Raw genomic sequence first — 18,895 nt, forward strand, 5'->3', positions numbered from 1 at the left:
AGTTATTAGAACTAGCCGAAATAGTTGTTTAATTGGTGAAAGGAACTGTTTGTGAACTAGAAACGGTGGATTTTATAGCAGCGGTAGTGTTGAAAGCGGAAAAAATTTTTTTTTTGTTATGGTTCTGAAGCGGGTTACGTATTATTACGTATTATTGAGTATATATCGGCAGGATAAAATTGTATAGTAGATTACGGTAAAAAGGAGAAGGTGAATACAAAGTGAAACTACTGGCAAAAACAGAAAGAGAAAATAAGACGACAGAAAAGATTTCGAAATGCAACAGTGACAATAATAAACGTAATTGTTGGGTTCAAATTAATGATATGAATATAATAGAGGGAAACATTCCACGTGGGAAAAATTTATCTAAAAACAAAGATGGTGAGACTTACCAAACATAAGCGCTGGCAGGTCGATAGACACACAAACAAACACAAACACACACACAAAATTCAAGCTTTCGCAACAAATGGTTGCTTCATCAGGAAAGAGGGAAGGAGAGGGAAAGACGAAAGGATGTGGGTTTTAAGTGAGAGGGTAAGGAGTCATTCCAATCCCGGGAGTGGAAAGACTTACCTTAGGGGGAAAAAAGGACAGGTATACACATGCACACACCTTTACAAATGTCTGCTTGTGTCTGTGTATGTGCGGATGGATATGTGCGTGTGTGCGAGTGTATACCCGTCCTTTTTTCCCCCTAAGGTAAGTCTTTCCGCTCCCGGGATTGGAATGACTCCTTACCCTCTACCCTTAAAACCCACATCCTTTCGTCTTTCCCTCTCCTTCCCTCCTTCCTGATGAGGCAACAGTTTGTTGTGAAAGCTTGAATTTTGTGTGTATGTTTGTGTTTGTTTGTGTGTCTGTCCACCTGCCGGCACTTTCATTTGGTAAGTCACATCATCTTTGTTTTTAGATATATTTTTCCTACGTGGAATGTTTCCCTCTATTATAACCATATCATATACATATATATATAAGAGGGAAACATTCCACGTGGGAAAAATTTATCAAAAAACAAAGATGATGTGACTTACCAAACGAAAGCGCTGGCAGGTCGAAAGACACACAAACAAACACAAACATACACACAAAATTCAAGCTTTCACAGCAAACTGTTGCCTCATCAGGAAAGAGGGAAAGAGAAAGAAAGACGAAAGGATGTGGGTTTTAAGGGAGAGGGTAAGGGGTCATTCCAATCCCGGGAGCGGAAAGACTTACCTTAGGGGGAAAAAGGACGGATATACACTCGCACACACACACATATCCATCCACACATATATGTGTCTGTATATGTGTGGATGGATATGTGTGTGCGTGCGAGTGTATACCCATTCTTTTTTCCCCCTAAGGTAAGTCTTTCCGCTCCCAGGATTGGAATGACTCCTTACCCTCTACCTTAAAACCCACAACCTTTCATCTTTCCCTCTTCTTTCCTCTTTCCTGATGAAGCAACCGTTTGTTGCGAAAGCTAGAATTTTGTGTGTATGATTCTGTTTGTTTGTGTGTCTATCGACGTGCCAGCGCTTTCGTTTGGTAAGTCACATCATCTTTGTTTTTAGATATATTTTTCCCATGTGGAATGTTTCCCTCTATTAATATATATATATATATATATATATATATATATATATATATATATATATATATATATATATGGTTATAATAGAGGGAAACATTCCACGTAGGAAATATATATCTAAAAACAAAGATGATGTGACTTACCAAATGAAAGTGCTGGCAGGTCGACAGACACACAAACAAACACAAACATACACACAAAATTCAAGCATATATATATATATATATATATATATATATATATATATATGCTGTGCTCTTCTGTCTGAAGACTGGTTTTATGCAGCTGTCCACACTAATCTAACCTGTGCAAGCCTTTACAGCTGGAAATAACTATTGCAATCCACATCCATTTGGACCTGCTTACTGTACTCATCTCTTGGTCTCTCTGCAGTTTCTCCCTCCTCAACACACACACACATACACACACACACACACACACACACACACACACACACACACATACACTCTTCCCTCCAGTACTAAACTGACAATTCCTTGATGTATCAGAATGAGTCTTATCAACTGATACCTTCTTTCATAAAATATATACCACAAATTTCTTTTTTCCCCAATTTTATTGATTATCACCTCATTAGTTACTTGATCTGCGCTTCTGATCTTCAGCATTTTTCTGTAGCACCACATTTGAAAACCATCTAGTCTCATCTCATCTGAACTGATTATCATCCACATTTCACTTCTGTACATGGCTACACTCCCAGCAAATGCCTTCAGAAAAGGCTTCCTGACACTTAAATTTATATTTGATGTTAGCAAATTTCTCTTCTTCAGAAACACTTTTCTTGCTATTACCAGCCTGCATTTCGTATCCTCTTTACTTTGGCGAAAATCATTTATTTTATTGCCAAAGTAGCAAAACTCATCTGCTAACTTTCAGTGTCTCATTTTATAATCTGATTCCCTCAGCATTGTCTGATTTAATTTGACCATATACCATTATCATTGTTTTGCTTTTGTTGATGTTTAGCTTTTATCCTCCTCTCAAGACACTGTCCATTCTATTCAACTGCTGCTGACAGAATTACAATGTCATCAGAAAACCTCCAAGTTTTATTTATTCTCCTTGAATTTTAATTCACTCTCCAAATTTTACTGTGGCTTCCTTTATTGCTTGCTCAGTGCACAGGCTGAATAATATTGGTGAAAAGCTACAACCATCCCTCACTCCTTTCTCAACCAATGCTTCCTTTTCATGCTCTCTGCCTTTTGTAATAGCTGTGGTTTCTGTACATGCTGTGAATTACTACTGGCTCTTAGTATTTTATCCCTGCTACCTTAAAAATTTCAAAGATTGTACTCCAACAACATCAGCAAAAACTTTCTTCAAATCTACAAATGCTGTAAATGTAAAGTGGCCTCTCCTTAATCTATCTTCGTCATTATTGCTTGGCATATTCCAATATTTCTCTGGAACTCAAACTGAAATTCCCCAGAGTCAGCTTCTGTTAGTTTTTCATTCTTCTCTAAATAATTTGTGTCATTATTTTGCAAACATGACTTATGAATCTGATAGTTCAGTAATATTCACACATGTCAGCATCTGCTTTCTTTGGAACTGGAATTCTTCTTGAAATCTGAGGATATTTTGCCAATCACATATATCTGGCACACCAGGTGGAATATTTTTGTTGTGGCTGGCTAACCCAAGAATATCAGCAGTTCTGAGAGAGTATCATCTACTCCAGGGGCCTTGTTTTCACTTAGGTCTTTTAGTCTTCCATGCAGAGTTCCTTTGTCATACTTCTGGACTGTGTTCAAAAGCTGAGGAATGCATGAACAAGTACATAAGTCTGTGGTTACTGCTGTGCCATGTTAAGGAAATGTATACTATTCTTGTGGATATCCTACTTTGCCTCTTCACACTTATGGGATAAGTGTTTTTTAGGGAAACTCTGGATGCATATCATATCCTTTTTCTTGGCGTGAAACTGATACAGAGTCATTTCTTTGCTATTTATTACATTAACTGTGAGCCATCACAGCTATAATTAAACCTCTAAGTTTCTGTTGACAGAATTCTAACTCAGTTCTTAGTTCCTGTAGATGACTGTGGTATGTGTGTGTGAGCTTTGCTTGTGTGAATGTGTGTAGGCTCTGTTGTTGATGGCTGATGGGCTTTTCTGCCACCCACTTCATTGCCTCTCTTTGTTGCAATTAGCACCTGACCTATCAGTGTTGTTATTCCATTCAGGATTTCCCATTGTTTGACTCTGAACTCCATATTGGTTAGAGAGTGAAGTAGCATTGACAGTGGATCTTCCTGGTAAGAAGTTTGTCATGTAAATTTTTGTAGAGCAGGACATATATGCCATAAAGATAAAATAGAAATAGCTGTTGATGTGCAAGGTAGTAAAATCAGAATGGCTAAGAGAAAAATATAAAATGTGGGAGACATTCTTTTCTTCCAACATACAAGGATGTTTTGGAAAGTTCTCGGTATCACCATGAGAGGTCAGTGCTAGCGCAATGAGTTGTTCTTGTGATATTCATTCAGCTGTTCCCTGTAAACATGTGCCACATCAGTGCTCTTGGAAGAGAGCTGTGGTGTTGATGTGGCTCTGTTTGTGTTCCCACGTAGTGATTTGTGAAGATGGAAAAAATTGAGATTCGAGCATTGATTAAGTACTTTGTAAAGAAATGTATGAAAGCAAAGGACATACATGCCAATTTCCAGAATACACTGAGGGACTGTGCTCCTTCATATTCAACTGTTGCCAAGTGGACAAATGAATTTAAATTTGCTCGGGAGAGCTTGGATGGTGATCCATGCAGTGGTCGGCCAAGAAGTGTCGCTACTCCAGAAATCATTGCAAAAGTGCACAATATGGTCATGGAGGATCACCGATTGAAAGTGTGTGAAATTGCTCACACTTGCCAGATGTCACCTGAAAGGGTATATCACATTTTAACTGAAGAATTAGAAATGAAAAAATTATTTGCAAGATAGGTGCCATGACTCTTGACGCTGGATCAAAAACGCATGAGAATGGACATATCGGAACAAAGTTTGGCCCATTTTAGGAGAAACTAACGAGATTTTTTGTGCTGGTTTGTGATCACAGATGAGACTTGTGTGCACTACAGGCTGAAGAATATTGGGGAAAAGCAGTGGAAACATGCTGATTCTCTGCCACCAAAGAAAGCAAAGACAATTCCTTTGGGAGGAAAGGTCATGGCATCAGTGTTAAGGGATGCGAAGGGGATTATGTTTGTAGTCTATCCCCGCGCTGGGCTAACAATTACTGGAGAATTCTATGCTAACCTCCTGGACAAATTGCAACAAAACATATGCAAAAAAGGGCCAGCTTAAGCAAGGAAGAAAGTTACCTTCTTTCAAGACAAAGTGCACCTGCACACCTGTGCCATTGCCATGGCAAAATTACATGGACTAAGTTATTAATTGTTGCCACATGTGCCGTATTCACCTGATATGGCTCCATCAGACTTCCATCTCTTCCCAAAACAGACAATTTTTCTTGGTGGCCAAAGATTCACTTCAAATGAAGAATTGATAGCCGGAGTTGACATCTATTTTGCAGGCCTGGAGGAAAGTCATTTTCGAGATGAGATCAAGGCACTGGAATATTGTTGGACCAAGTGCATTAATCTACAAGGAGACTACATTGATAAACAAAAAAGTTTCAGTGATGTAAGTACTTTTTTTATTCCGTTCCAAGAACTTTTCAAACCACCCTCATATAATACATTTTCTTTGGTGTTCCCAATACTTAATACAATCACTCAAAGGAATTTGTGCTTCAACTCACTATAGAATCACAAAAAGTCATAGTACAGAACTGCTCTTATTTCACCTTCATTGTTGGCAACAGCATATCAGTCGAGTCCCTTCCACTACTTCTAATAATCGCACATTACCGAAAATCATAGATTTTTCTCTTTAATGTTAGTACATAAACAAGTATCAATCTTACCTTAACTTTCAGTGTGAGCCTTTTGGATGAACATTTATTTAATATTTTTTAAAATTTATCTTACAATAACATATTGTTGTTCTGCAGACAGATTTTGGCAACAAGAGTAAAGGAGATATACTTCAAGAAAAACTGGCTAAAATCTTCAAAATCAAGACTGAAAATCTATGCATATTTAGCATAAAATCAAGAACTCAGCAATATATTATTACAGATATACATTTTTCTATTTGTGGCCCTGGTTCTTATGTGTACCAACCTACAAGACTTAATGGCATTGTTCAGATGCACTGGCAAGAGGTAAGTAGTCTGTCAGCTTCTGCTTATCAGTTATCCAAGCATGATATAAATATCAAAATATGAATTGGCAGAGCCAATGCCCTTTAGAGAGAATGCAGAAATTCTTATTTACTTTAACTATGAAATCTGCATTGTAACTTCATTGTCACTTTTCTGAGCCAGTATTAAATGAACAAATCAGAATATTTTACATTAATGCAATGACGAATACACCATAATCACTCACATTCTCATTATTTATATGTAATGCATATTTTGCCTGAGACTGTCTTCAAGTAGTGGCATACACACTGATGGAAAAAAATCACAACTCCAAAAAATAGTTAATGCAGAGTAATGAAATTTTGGGAAAACATTTGGCTAGGTGTCATATCTATGTAATTAAAATTTCAAGGTTGCAGGTTAATGTAAGCAAGTGAAAGCCATTTCAAATGTGAAATGCTGGTACATCAATAACCAGTGGATAACCACCAAAATGTTGAATGAGGGATGTAAACATGCATTTATTGTGTTGTACAGGTGCTGGATTTCAGTTTGTCAGATGGAGTTTCTGACTGTTACCACTCTCTCATAGCTCAAAGTCTGCATATTAATTTTGAAGTAAGTTAATAATTTGGGTGGCTGGTCATGTTTTCACAACACTTGACACACTGAGATAGAGACACACTGCAGAGGGAGGTAGCAATGTTAGAATCTGAATAAACACTTTTCATAGCACTCATTTTTTATTCTTCTTCTTTCTTGTAGATTGCAGTCTTGTAGTCCATTCTAAAATCTAACTTTTTATACTGGTCTAGATGATGCTTGAGTTCATTTTGTTAAATAATATAAACACTGGAGGACTTCTTGGTGTTGAACACATATATTCTCAGTCATTTCAATTCACAGTACAAATCAACATCAACCACAGCACTAACACAACACACATAACCTGAACTCCATCTTCACACTTCAAATTCATACTACTAACTCCCCAAAGACAACATGAAGCAAAGAAAATACTATCATATATTGATTTATTTATGCAAAATCATCTTTGTAACACACATTTCAAAAATAAAATACAAACAGTTGTTTATCGTTGCTTATCTTTTTAAGAAGTCCATAATCATCCTCATAATTACATTAAGTGTTTTTATATGTTGATGTTACATATTTTTGTATAGCTATTGGCAGTGGATTTCTGTTTTTTGAGCCTTTGACTCGTCAATCAGTCATTTCATATGGTTCAGGATCAGTTAGTACATTTATCTCACCATAACCAGTTTTATTACAATTACCCCCCAAGAAGATTGAAAGCATAAAATGCATGAAAAATTTTGATACAAGTTAATAAAACTGGTCATGCCAACAAGATTTGGAGCATAACAAATAAATATTCATAGTTTCTTCATTACATTATATACAACATTTTGACTACCTTAGCATCATTACTTCATTCAAATGAGGACTAGAGGAAAATTTTGCTTTACGAAGTTCTTTTCTCACAAATTTTCAAAACATTTACATAGTCTGACCTTTCACCTATTCTACAGCTCTCAATTTATTACCAAATATCATATAACATACATGGCATAAGCAAAAGATGGTACACATAATGAAAATATCTATTTGTAACTCAGTTGATTGACATGAAGCTACATTCATTGATTTTATCACACCGGCATGGCAGTATAACATGTATTTTGAGAGAATGTCTAATGCATTTTAAAAAACCTAAAAATACTGTGATCAACAAGTGTCTGTAAGTAACTACTACCAGGATCATTCCATCTGAAATCAACACAATTTTGAACAAAAATTTACCTTGATGTCTTAGATTTTGAAGAAATTTGGTGTACCTACTGTCCCTACATAGTTATGCATGAAAACCGTACAAATTTTTTGTGGTTTAACTAAAAATTAATTTTCAAACTTTTGTTAAAAATTGGTACACCCTGGAGCAGTAAATTGTCATATTCTCCAGAATCAGATGAGATACATACTTGCAAAATGTGTCTTTTTAAAGCTCTTTAGATGGGCTTTCATTTCATTTGCAACATGGCAGCATTAAAAAAAATTTTCTTGAAAAATTTAAAAAAATTTGAAATTTTAATTTTCTGAAAAAGCCATATTTTAAAAATTTTGGAAAAAATCACAAAATTTCCTTGCACTATACTCTTACACCTCTGAAAGTTTCATTTTGGGATCAACATGGGATCATGTCATACAAGGAATAAATCTACTACATTAACACATTCCTAAATTATGTCAGGTGAGACAGATGACACCATATTTCAAATTCCGCAACTACACACATCAAAAATTTTTTTGCATCACCTCGGTTCCGAGAGTTCGAGAACTTGTACAGAAACTTGAAATAGAGATCAACATAAACATCATTTCCGCCCTTTTTATTGCTCATGAAAACCACACATTGCATGTTGTACCACCATACAGAGAGACCTTCATAGGTGGTGGTCCTGATTGCTGTACACTCCGGTACCTCTAATACCCAGCATCACGTCCTCTTGCATTGATGCATGCCTGTATTCATTGCAGCATACTATCCACAAGTTCATCAATGCACTGTTGGTCCAGATTGTCCCACTCCTCAATGGAGATTCAACGTAGATCCCTCAGAGTGGCTGGAGGGTCAGGTCGTCCATAAACATCCCTTTTCAATCTATCCCAGGCATGTTGGATGGGTTCATGTCTGGAGAACGTGCTGGCTACTCTAGTTGAGTGATGTCATTATCCTGAAGGAAGTCATTCACAAGACATGCATGATGGGGGTGTGAATTGTTGTCCATGAAGGCAAATGCCTCGCCAATATTCTGCTAATATGGTTGCATTGTTGGTCGGAGGATGGTATTCACATATCGCACAGCTGTTTTGGCGCCTTCCATGACCACCAGTGGCATATGTCGGCCCCACATAATGCCACCCCAAAACTGCAGGAAACTTCCACCTTACTGCACTCGCTGGACAGTGTGTCTAAGGTGTTCATCCTGACCAGGTTGCCTCCAAACACGTCTCCAGTGATTGTCTGGTTGAAGGCATATGCATCATTAACTGGTGAAGAGAACATGATGCCAATCCTGAGCGGTCCATTAGGCATGTTGTTGGGCCCATCTGTACCGCATTGCATGGTGTCATGGTTGCAAAGATGGACCTCACCATGGACATTGAGAGTGAAGTTGTGCATCATGCAGCCTATTGCACACAGTTTGAGTTGTAACACAATGTCCTGTGACTGCATGAAAAGCATTATTCAACATGGTGGATTTACTGTCAGGGTTCCTCCAAGCCATAATCTGTAGGCAGCAATCATCCACTGCAGTAGTAGCCCTTGGGTGGCCTGAGCGAGTCATGTCATCGACAGTTCCTGTCTCTCTGTATCTCCTCCATGTCTGAACAACATTGCTTCGGTTCATTAAGAGACACCTGGACACTTCCCTTGTTGAGAGCCCTTCCTGGCACAAAGTAACAATGGGGACAAGATCGATCTGTGGTATTGACCATCTAGGCATGGTTGAACTACAGACAAAACAAGCTGTGCACCTCGTTCCTGGTGGAATGATCGGGACTGATCGGCTGTCAGACCCCCTCCGTCTAATAGGCGCTGCTCATGCATGGTTGTTTGTATCTTTGGGTGAGTTTAGTGACATCTCTTAACAGTCAAAGGGACTGTGTCTGTGATAAAATAACCACAGTCAACATCTGTCTTCAGAAGTTCTGGGAACTGGGGTGAAGCAAAACTTTTTTTGATGTGTGTACATCATAAAATTTGTGCCATCCTGTGTCAACAGTAGCTCACAGTGTTGCTGGAGAACATCATGAGTTGTTTATGTGTACCTACCTATATTTACCTTTCTGACACACATATTTTTAAAATCTCTGTATGCATTTTATATTCTTCCTACTTGATTTTAGTAAATTTCAACACATATTAAGATAGGTGTAAAAACTTTATTCAATCAGGTCCCTGTGTATGTGCAAAACACCAAAATTTTAAACTTACGATTGAAAAAGTGAGGTTGAAATCTGTAACAAGTGGAGAAATACAGACATATAAAACTTGTCTTGCAAAGGTTCTGTGCAATCCACTGTCAATAGATTGTCAGTTGGGAGACTGTAATTCATTCCAAGGAAATAAGGAAATGGACACCATACTTCAGAAGGCATTCCAAGAAAACTTGATAGACAGTGTCACCTTCTGACAGTGGATTTCTGAGGACAGGTGTAAATTGGAAACATTACAAAAATTGACAAGAGAGTTCACGAATTTGTTTTGCAATAAGTCATCTGTGTTGGCCCATCATGACCTTACTGCAAAGCAATGAAGTTCATTTATGAAACATGTTAGAGAAAAGATTCATAGTTTGCTGTGCACTGTGATTTTTCAGAGAACTAGTCAGTTTTGGTGCAGGATGACATCCAAAGCTATCACTGGATGAGTCAGCCACTCTTCACCCATTTGTTGTGTACTGCAAAGGAGAAACAGAAACAGAGCATCTCGGTTATGTTGTTATTTCAGACTTCTTGAATATAACACTGTGGCTGTCTACCCCTCCCAGAAAAAATGTCATCAATTTATTAAGAAAGCACTTCGAACCTAAAAAAATATATTACTTTCCTGATGGTGCTGCTGCTCAGTACAAAAACAAGAAAAACTTTTTACATCTATGTTTTCATCAAGCTGATTTTGGCATAGGGGCTGAATGGCATTTTTTAGCAACAGCTCATGGAAAATGGCCTTGCGATGGAATTAAAGGCACAGTCAAGAGGTTGGCAGCACAAGAAAGCTTGCAATATTCATAAGAAATTAAAATTCTTACATTGTGGCAGATTTTCAACTGGGCAGAGGAAAACATCTTTGGAGTACATTTTACATTTGTAACTCAGGATGTACATATGGACAGTCATATTACTAAACAGTCACTTCAGCAAAGATTTAACAGTTCCAAGAACTGTGGACTTCCACTACTCAGATCACAAATGTCAATTTGTAGACTATGAACACACAAGCACCCAAGAAAGGACTCAGGTCGTAGAACATAAAAGAATGCTTAAAGAGAAAAACATTAATGGTTTTAAAAGTAAACTAGCATCTGAGGAATGGCAACTAGTTCTTATGCAAAAAGACTCCGAGTTCAAATGGGCCAAATTTTATGATATTATTTTCCAATATCTTAATTTTTGCTGCCCAGTGAAAGAAATTAAGAAAGTAGTAACTCACAACCAAAATGTAAAAAACAACAGACTGACTCTTCCAGCTTACGTGATTAAACTCGGGCAAAATATCAAGGATCTAAGTGTGCTACATAAGTCAACTAAATTGCAAATATTTAAGGATAAGTACACTCAAGCTAAAAAACAATTTCAGGTACAGATCTCAAATGTAAGAAAACAGATCCTAGATAAGGAAATAGCTCAGTCAAAAAATATAGGGAAGACTTCAAGGAATATAATAAATAGATATCGCAAAGCCACCCCTAAGTTAGATGATCAAATTGACAAAATCCAACCTTCTTAATGATCCAGATAAAATCTGCTGTCTGCATTCCCTCATCCACGGCATCATACACCTTGTGGAGAAATTTGGTAATTGCTGTAATGGTACTGTGATGCTTTCTGAAGCCATGCTGTGTTTCTGCTAGTAAATTATTCTTTGTGGAATAATCAATAAGTTGTGTCAACAAAACAATTTCAAATATTTGACCAAATATTGGTATTAGTGATTTGGGCCTGAAGTTTGATAGCTCTTCTTTCGATCCTTTTTTATGCACAGGTTTAACTGTACTTTTCTTCAATATATTTGGAAATGTGTGCTCTCTGATACTACTGTTGATCATATGGGTAATTATTCTAACTAATTCCTTATTGCAATTTTTAATTATAATACTACTCAGTCCATCCCAGCCAGATGAAGTCTTATTCTTTAAGTTATTTATTATTTTTCCTATTTCCTCCACACTCACTTCCTTAAATTCTAAAGCAGTTTCCAGCCTAGGGTGAGGCTTTACCATCAGACCTTTGTTATTAACTGGATTCACAGCTGAAGATATAAAATATTCACTAAACCTTACTAAAGCATTTGACTCAGTGAACCATGAGTTACTACTAAACAAATTGGAAACTTACAATATAAATGCCACATCCATACAAATACTGATCACTTATCTAACCAATCATAAGCAGTGTACAAAGATGAGTTATGAAATTAATGATCAGATCAAACATTTCCAATCCAGCTATGAAACAGTAAAACAAGGTGTACCTCAAGTCTCCATATTGGGCCCTTCCCTTTTCCTTGTCTACATTAATAATTTAGAGTCACCTCTGTACTCCCAATTAGTAAGTTATGCAGATGATACCTCACTTTTGTTCTTTTGCAAACAAACTAATGACTTGACATTGGCTGCAACTGATGACTTAAGTCAAATAACTACTTACTTGGTAATTCATACCAAACCTGTTTTGATAATATGTTGTTGTTGTTGTTGTTGTGGTCTTCAGTCCTGAGACTGGTTTGATGCAGATCTCCATGCTACTCTATCCTGTGTAAGCTTCTTCATCTCCCAGTACTTACTGCAACCTACATCCTTCTGAATCTGCTTAGTGTATTCATCTCTCGGTCTCCCTCTACGATTTTTACCCTCCACGCTGCCCTCCAATGCTAAATTTGTGCTCCCTTGATGCCTCAGAACATGTCCTACCAACTGGTCCCTTCTTCTTGTCAAGTTGTGTCACAAACTCCTCTCCTCCTCAATTCTATTCAATACCTCCTTATTAGTTATGTGATCTACCCATCTAATCTTCAGCATTGTTCTGAAGCACCACATTTCGAAAGCTTCTATTCACTTCTTGTCTAAACTATTTATCATCCATGTTTCACTTCCATACATGGCTACACTCCATACAAATTCTTTCAGAAATGAATTCCTGACAATTGAATGTATACTTGATGTCAACAAATTTCTCTTCTTCAGAAACGCTTTCCTTGCCATTGCCAGTCTACATTTTATATCCTCTCTACTTCGACCATCATCAGTTATTTTGCTCCCCAAACAGCAAAACTCCTTTACTACTTTAAGTGTCTCATTTCCTAATCTAATTCCCTCAGCATCACCTGACTTAATTTGACTACATTCCATTATCCTCGTTTTGCTTTTGTTGATGTTCATCTTATATCCTCCTCTCAAGACACTGTCCATTCCATTCAACTGCTCTTCCAAGTCCTTTGCTGTCTCTGACAGAATTACAGTGTCATCGGCGAACCTCAAAGTTTTTATTTCTTCTCCATGGATTATAATACCAACTCCTAATTTTTCTTTTGTTTCCTTTACTGCTTGCACAATATACAGATTGAATAACATCGGGGACAGGCTACAACCCTGTCTCACTCCCTTCCCAACCACTGCTTCCCTTTCATGCCCCTCAACTCTTATAACTGCCATCTGGTTTCGGTACAAATTGTAATCAGCCTTTCACTCCCTGTGTTTTACCCCTGCCACCTTTAGAATTTGAAAGAGAGCATTCCAGTCAACACTGTCAAAAGCTTTCTCTAAGTCTACAAAAGCTAAAAACATAGGCTTGCCTTTTCTTAATCGTTCTTCTAAGATATGTCACGTGTTCCAACATTCCTACGGAATCCAAACTGATCTTCCCTAAGGTCAGCTTCTACCAGTTTTTCCATTCGTCTGTAAAGAATTTGTGTTAGTATTTTTCAGCTGTGACTTATTAAACTGATAGTTCAGTAATTTTCACATCTGTCAACACCTGCTTTCTTTGGGATTGTAATTATTATATTCTTCTTGAAGCCTGGGGGTATTTCGCCTGTCTCATATATCTTGTTCACCAGATGGTAGAGTTTTGTCAGGACTGGCTCTCAAAAGGCCGTCAGTAGTTCTAATGGAATGTTGTCTACTCCCGGGGCCTTGTTTCGACTCAGGTCTTTCAGTGCTCTTTCAAACTCTTCACACAGTATTGTATCTCCCATTTCATCTTCATCTACATCCTCTTCCATTGCCATAATATTGTCCTCAAGTACAACGCCCTTCTATAGACCCTCTATATACTCGTTCCACCTTTCTGCTTTCCCTTCTTTGCTTAGAACTGGGTTTCCATCTGAGCTCTTGATATTCATACAAGTGACACTCTTTTCTCCAATGGTCTCTTTAATTTTCCAGTAAGCAGTATCTATCTTACCTCTAGTGAAATAAGCCTCTACATCCATACATTTGTCCTCTAGCCATCCCTGCTTAGCCATTTTGCACTTCCTGTTGATCTCATTTTTGAGACTTTGTATTCCTTTTTGCCTGCTTCATCTACTGCATTTTTATATTTTCTCCTTTCGTCAATTAAATTCAATATTTCTTGTTACCCAAGGATTTCTACTAGCCCTCATCTTTTTAACTACTTGATCCTCTGCTGCCTTCACTACTTCATCCCTCAGAGCTACCCATTCTTCTTCTCCTGTATTTCTTTCCCCCATTCCTGTCAATTGTTCCCTTATGCTCTCCCTGAAACTCTGTACAACCTCTGGTTCTTTCAGTTTATCCAGGTCCCATCTCCTTAAATTCCCACCTTTTTGCAGTTTCTTCAGTTTTAATCTACAGTTCATAACCAATAGATTGTGGTCAGAGTCCACATCTGCCCCTGGAAATGTCTTACAGTCTAAAACCTGATTCCTGAATCTCTGTCTTACCATTATATAATCTATCTGATACCTTCTAGTATCTCCAGGATTTTTCCATGTGTACAACCTTCTTTTATGATTCTTGAACCAAGTGTTAGCACTGATTAAGTTATGCTCTGTGCAAAATTCTATCAGACGGCTTCCTCTTTCATTTCTTACCCCCAATCCATATTCACCTACTATGTGTCCTTCTCTCCCTTTTCCTACTCTTGAATTCCAGTCACCCACGACTAAGTGGCATCCAAAAAGTAGACACTGACAAATGTAAATTTTTGGGGATATACCTAGACAAAAATCTTAGATTCGTAGATCATATCAATTCTGTATGCAATAAAATCAGCATTTCACTGCACTTAATTAGCAAACTATCAAAATTAGTCTCTGAACAAATGTTATAAACTGATTATTATGGGGCAATCTTTGCATATATTAATTATGGAATAGAGGTATGGGGATGTGCTGCTGATAGTCACTTGAACAGAATCCTAACACTGCAGGAAAGTGCAATCAGGACCATGCATCAACTAGGATACAGAGATTCGTGTAGAGAAACCTTTCCTTGTATCTGTAAAAATTAATAACATATCTTTGTGGACCATAAAAATAATGAAACTAAGTGCTCTGATGTGCATACTCATAACACAAGACAAAAAGATTGCTTCTTCAGAAACAGAACCAAACTAAAGAAAACAGATCATAGTCCTTGGATTAATGGCCAGATATGGTTTAACAAATGGCCAAGTGCTATAAGATGCAACAGAAGTAAAGTATTCAAAAGGGAATTAAAATCATTCTTAACTCTCAGATGTTTGTACTCACTGAATGAACACTGATATTAAAATGTAGCTATTCTTAAATGTAGGCCTAACTCTTCTATCTATGTTATTTACTATTCTGAGGTGATTGTAATATATACTATTTTTGTAACAACATGCTGTAAATTCAAAGACCTATACTATGTAACAACCGTATGCTGCATTATGAAGTACTGTACCATATATTGCCAAGTGCATCACCTGTAAGTGGCTTCTTGTGCATGTGAGTTGCAAATTCCTACTCCTTGTACAAAAATTGTATAAAAATGCTATGACATTTGCAAAAGTCACCAGTTGGTGACTATATGCACAAAAATAGATAGTAAATAAATAAACATTTCATGCACTCACTCCTGTAGTTTCAGATACAACAAAAATCTTTGTCAAGATAGTCTCATATGCTCAAACGTTTTGTTAGTACTCCTTTTTTAAAAATATGTGATGCTAGTCTTGCATACATAACATTTTCAAGAATTTTGGATAAAGCTGTCAGAAGTGAGACTGGGTGATAGTTGTTAGCATCAGACCTATCCCCTCTTTTATGCAGTGGCAATTTGTTTATTTGACATGAAATGACACTACATAAAAACTTTTTCTTTTTACTCCCATGGGGAACAGGTCATACAGTCATCATATTAAAAACCTGAACACCACTTTATGTATAAACTCTGTTTTTATTAAGAACACTGTAGACGCTACACCATCACATACCAAGTGCCAAAATAAGACTGAAAAATGAACCGCAATGGTGGCACAAGTTTTGAATAATCAAAGATTTGGTAGTTCAAAGATAGCACACTCTATCGACAGTCGATTCTTGTGGTCAATGACAACCACAGAGCCATCCTCTCCCTACTGCAGAGCACAGGGAGAGGTGGTGGCATAGGTTGGCGTGGTGCTCGGTCTGTGGTCATGTCTTAAGACGTCCCCACGAGTGTAGATCCCATGAATGATGAAGTCACGTTGCCATGTCAATGGGCAGGAAATTGGGATTGGGAAGCACGGTGATGTGGGGGCATTGCATGCTGTGAGTGGCACTCAAATAGTGAGATGGCCATCGTCATCAGTTGAGGCAGTGATGGCTGTCTCCTTTGCATCTGGAGGGATCAAACAAAAACATGGAAGATGACAGCACAGATGTCATCAGATGGCATGGGCTGGTTAGTGAAATAACTGGGATGGGAGGGGGGGGGGGCGGGGGGTGGAAGGTGAGAGGAATCCTTCACAGTCAACCTCTGAGCTGGGTGGAGGATATGAAGTACTAGTGTCACATGCATTGTCACATGCGCTAACAGAGCTGGAAGGAGAGCTCGGCTCATTGGGAGCACTGGGAGTGAGGAAGTGGGATCGTGGAAGAGTCATCCTCCAAGTCTGCATCTTTGCCGACCCATGAAGCTGGTTTGAGAAGCGAGATGGTCACTGTTCATCTGTTACCTTGGAGCAGAATATCAAAGGTCTCCAGCAAGCAGCATAATACTTTATGTGGGCCAGAGTAAGAGGGGGGGGTGGGGGGGGGATGCAGTGCAGGTCACACCACATCATTGCGCAACATCTCTTAGTCACAAACATGTAACACTTTGTGCATGAAGTACGAGGGCCCATGATGTGTGCCCTTGACGGTGGGGGGTATACCTATGCGGCGAAGTGTCAGATGCATTCTATTAATGTCGGAAGTTCAGACTGCATGGGAGGTTTGGAGTCCTCAATGAATTGCACCAGAAGGATGAGATGTTCCTCGTACAAGAACTCAGCTCAGGAGGCCTTTAAAACTTCTTTGTAGCCTGTTTGGACGCCAAGTGGGACCCAGGGGAGAACCTCTAACCAAGACATGTTTGACTCATCAGCGCAGTGCCATTGTCAACCAACCTGTTGCTCTTTGGATGGTAGGGTGTTGAAAGTTGCCCTGCACAAGTCACAAAGCTTGGAGGAAAGAACAGCTTCAAATTGTCATCCCTGGTCAGCCAAACCACATGATCCAGGAGGCAATAAAGGCCCTTGCAACAGAGTCAGCTGTTATGTCTATGATAGGAATGACCTTGACACACTGACTAAAGTGGTCAATGATAGATGGGATGTATCAAAAACCCTCTGACAGGCGAAGCGGCCCGACCAGGTAGAGATACACATGATGGAACCTGCCTTTAGGAATGTTCAATGAACACAACACTAGGTATGCATGACGACCAACCTTAGATCATTGGGAGGGTACGAATGCACCGGTCCAGATTTTGCAGTCTGCCCCAACCCCTGTCCATACAAAATTCTCCCTTATTAGTCATGTGGTGGCCCAAATACTAGGATGTGTGAGGTCTTGAATAGCAGCAAATATCTTATGGTATAACATGTCCAGAACTAAGTGGCAGGCCATGCCTGTGGAAAAATCATGGAGGACCAGTAGGGACAGTCAACATCTGCAACACAGAGCGTCCAGGTGCAGTGTAAGATGGACGAGAGATGCAGTTGAAGTTCAGCCAAGCCATGGACACGAATTGCAGAATTGTCGGTTGCCCAGAGTGGTAGCAGGTGGCAAGAGCACAGGAAGAGCGCTAGACTTGGGAATTTCCCTAGCATTGGCACCCACTTGTGTGACGAAATAGAGAACTCTGATCCTGTTACAGATGTGTAGTCTGCTGGCCTGATGGGTGGTCTGAGTGGTTGGCCCATAATGTGATCAGCACTCTGAAGTGTTGGTGCAAGCCATGGCACATGTTTGGACTCGCACTTCCCATTTGGTTAATTGCAGTCTGGACTGCAAGAACATGCGGCATCCCCAAACATAACATATACCTGCATAGTGGGTATGCTGTGTGTGGCACCTGGCCCGGTGAGCCGGCGGCATCGGTTGGCACATTCTGCCTCTGCGTAGGGGTGGGTGGGGCAGCTGTGTGAGAAGTGGCAGCAGGTACAGTAGTTTGGCTGCCAGGTGGCACCATTGTCTGCTAGTACGTGCTACGTGCCTGACCTCTGCCAGCCAGTCGATGAAATGCAGGTGTTGGGGACAACACATTGCTACCATCTTCTGGTATATCCAGAAAACAGGAGGACATGGGTTGGTGGTGCTTAATGATGCTGTATGCTTGGTTCACCATGTACAGCTCTCTCTATAGCAGCATTTCTATGAGCTGACATATGAGGTGCGACAATAAAGTAATGAAACTTATTTTTTTTGCAAGATGTGACAACCCTGCAGGCTTGTGTAGGCACAATATCTTTGACCTTGGTCTATAAGCTGCTTCTAGTCCAAGTGGCACATCGATGAAACTGCTCAGTCGTGACTTCTGCTGTAATCAGTTAACACGTGTTGTGTCTCTCATCACAGAAACGTAACTGCATAATATTGCGCAACAGTATGCCATTTCTTTTTGTGTTAAATTGGGTGAAAACGCAACGACAACTTATGGTAAGCATCAGAAGGCTTTTGGAGATGAGGTTATGTCAAGATCTCAAGCTTTTTCTTGGCATAAAATGTTTAGTGAAGGCAGAACAAATGTTGAAGATGAAGACCACAATGGACGACCATCAACCTCACGGACGGATGTCAACTTGGCCATGGTGCGTGA

General features: G+C 38.9%; 1 protein-coding gene across 1 annotated transcript in view; it reads left to right on the forward strand.

The window, feature by feature from the left end:
* The window catches only part of LOC126417027 (neural-cadherin-like), a 198,283-nt gene that overhangs the window by 93,712 nt on the left and 85,676 nt on the right, over positions 1 to 18,895 (forward strand). The window contains exon 10 of the mRNA XM_050084917.1: positions 5,625 to 5,837. Coding sequence (XP_049940874.1) covers positions 5,625 to 5,837 — 213 coding nt within the window. The remainder of the gene's footprint in view (positions 1 to 5,624; positions 5,838 to 18,895) is intronic.

Source organism: Schistocerca serialis, chromosome 8, assembly GCF_023864345.2.
Source record: "Schistocerca serialis cubense isolate TAMUIC-IGC-003099 chromosome 8, iqSchSeri2.2, whole genome shotgun sequence".
Taxonomy (NCBI): domain Eukaryota; kingdom Metazoa; phylum Arthropoda; class Insecta; order Orthoptera; family Acrididae; genus Schistocerca; species Schistocerca serialis.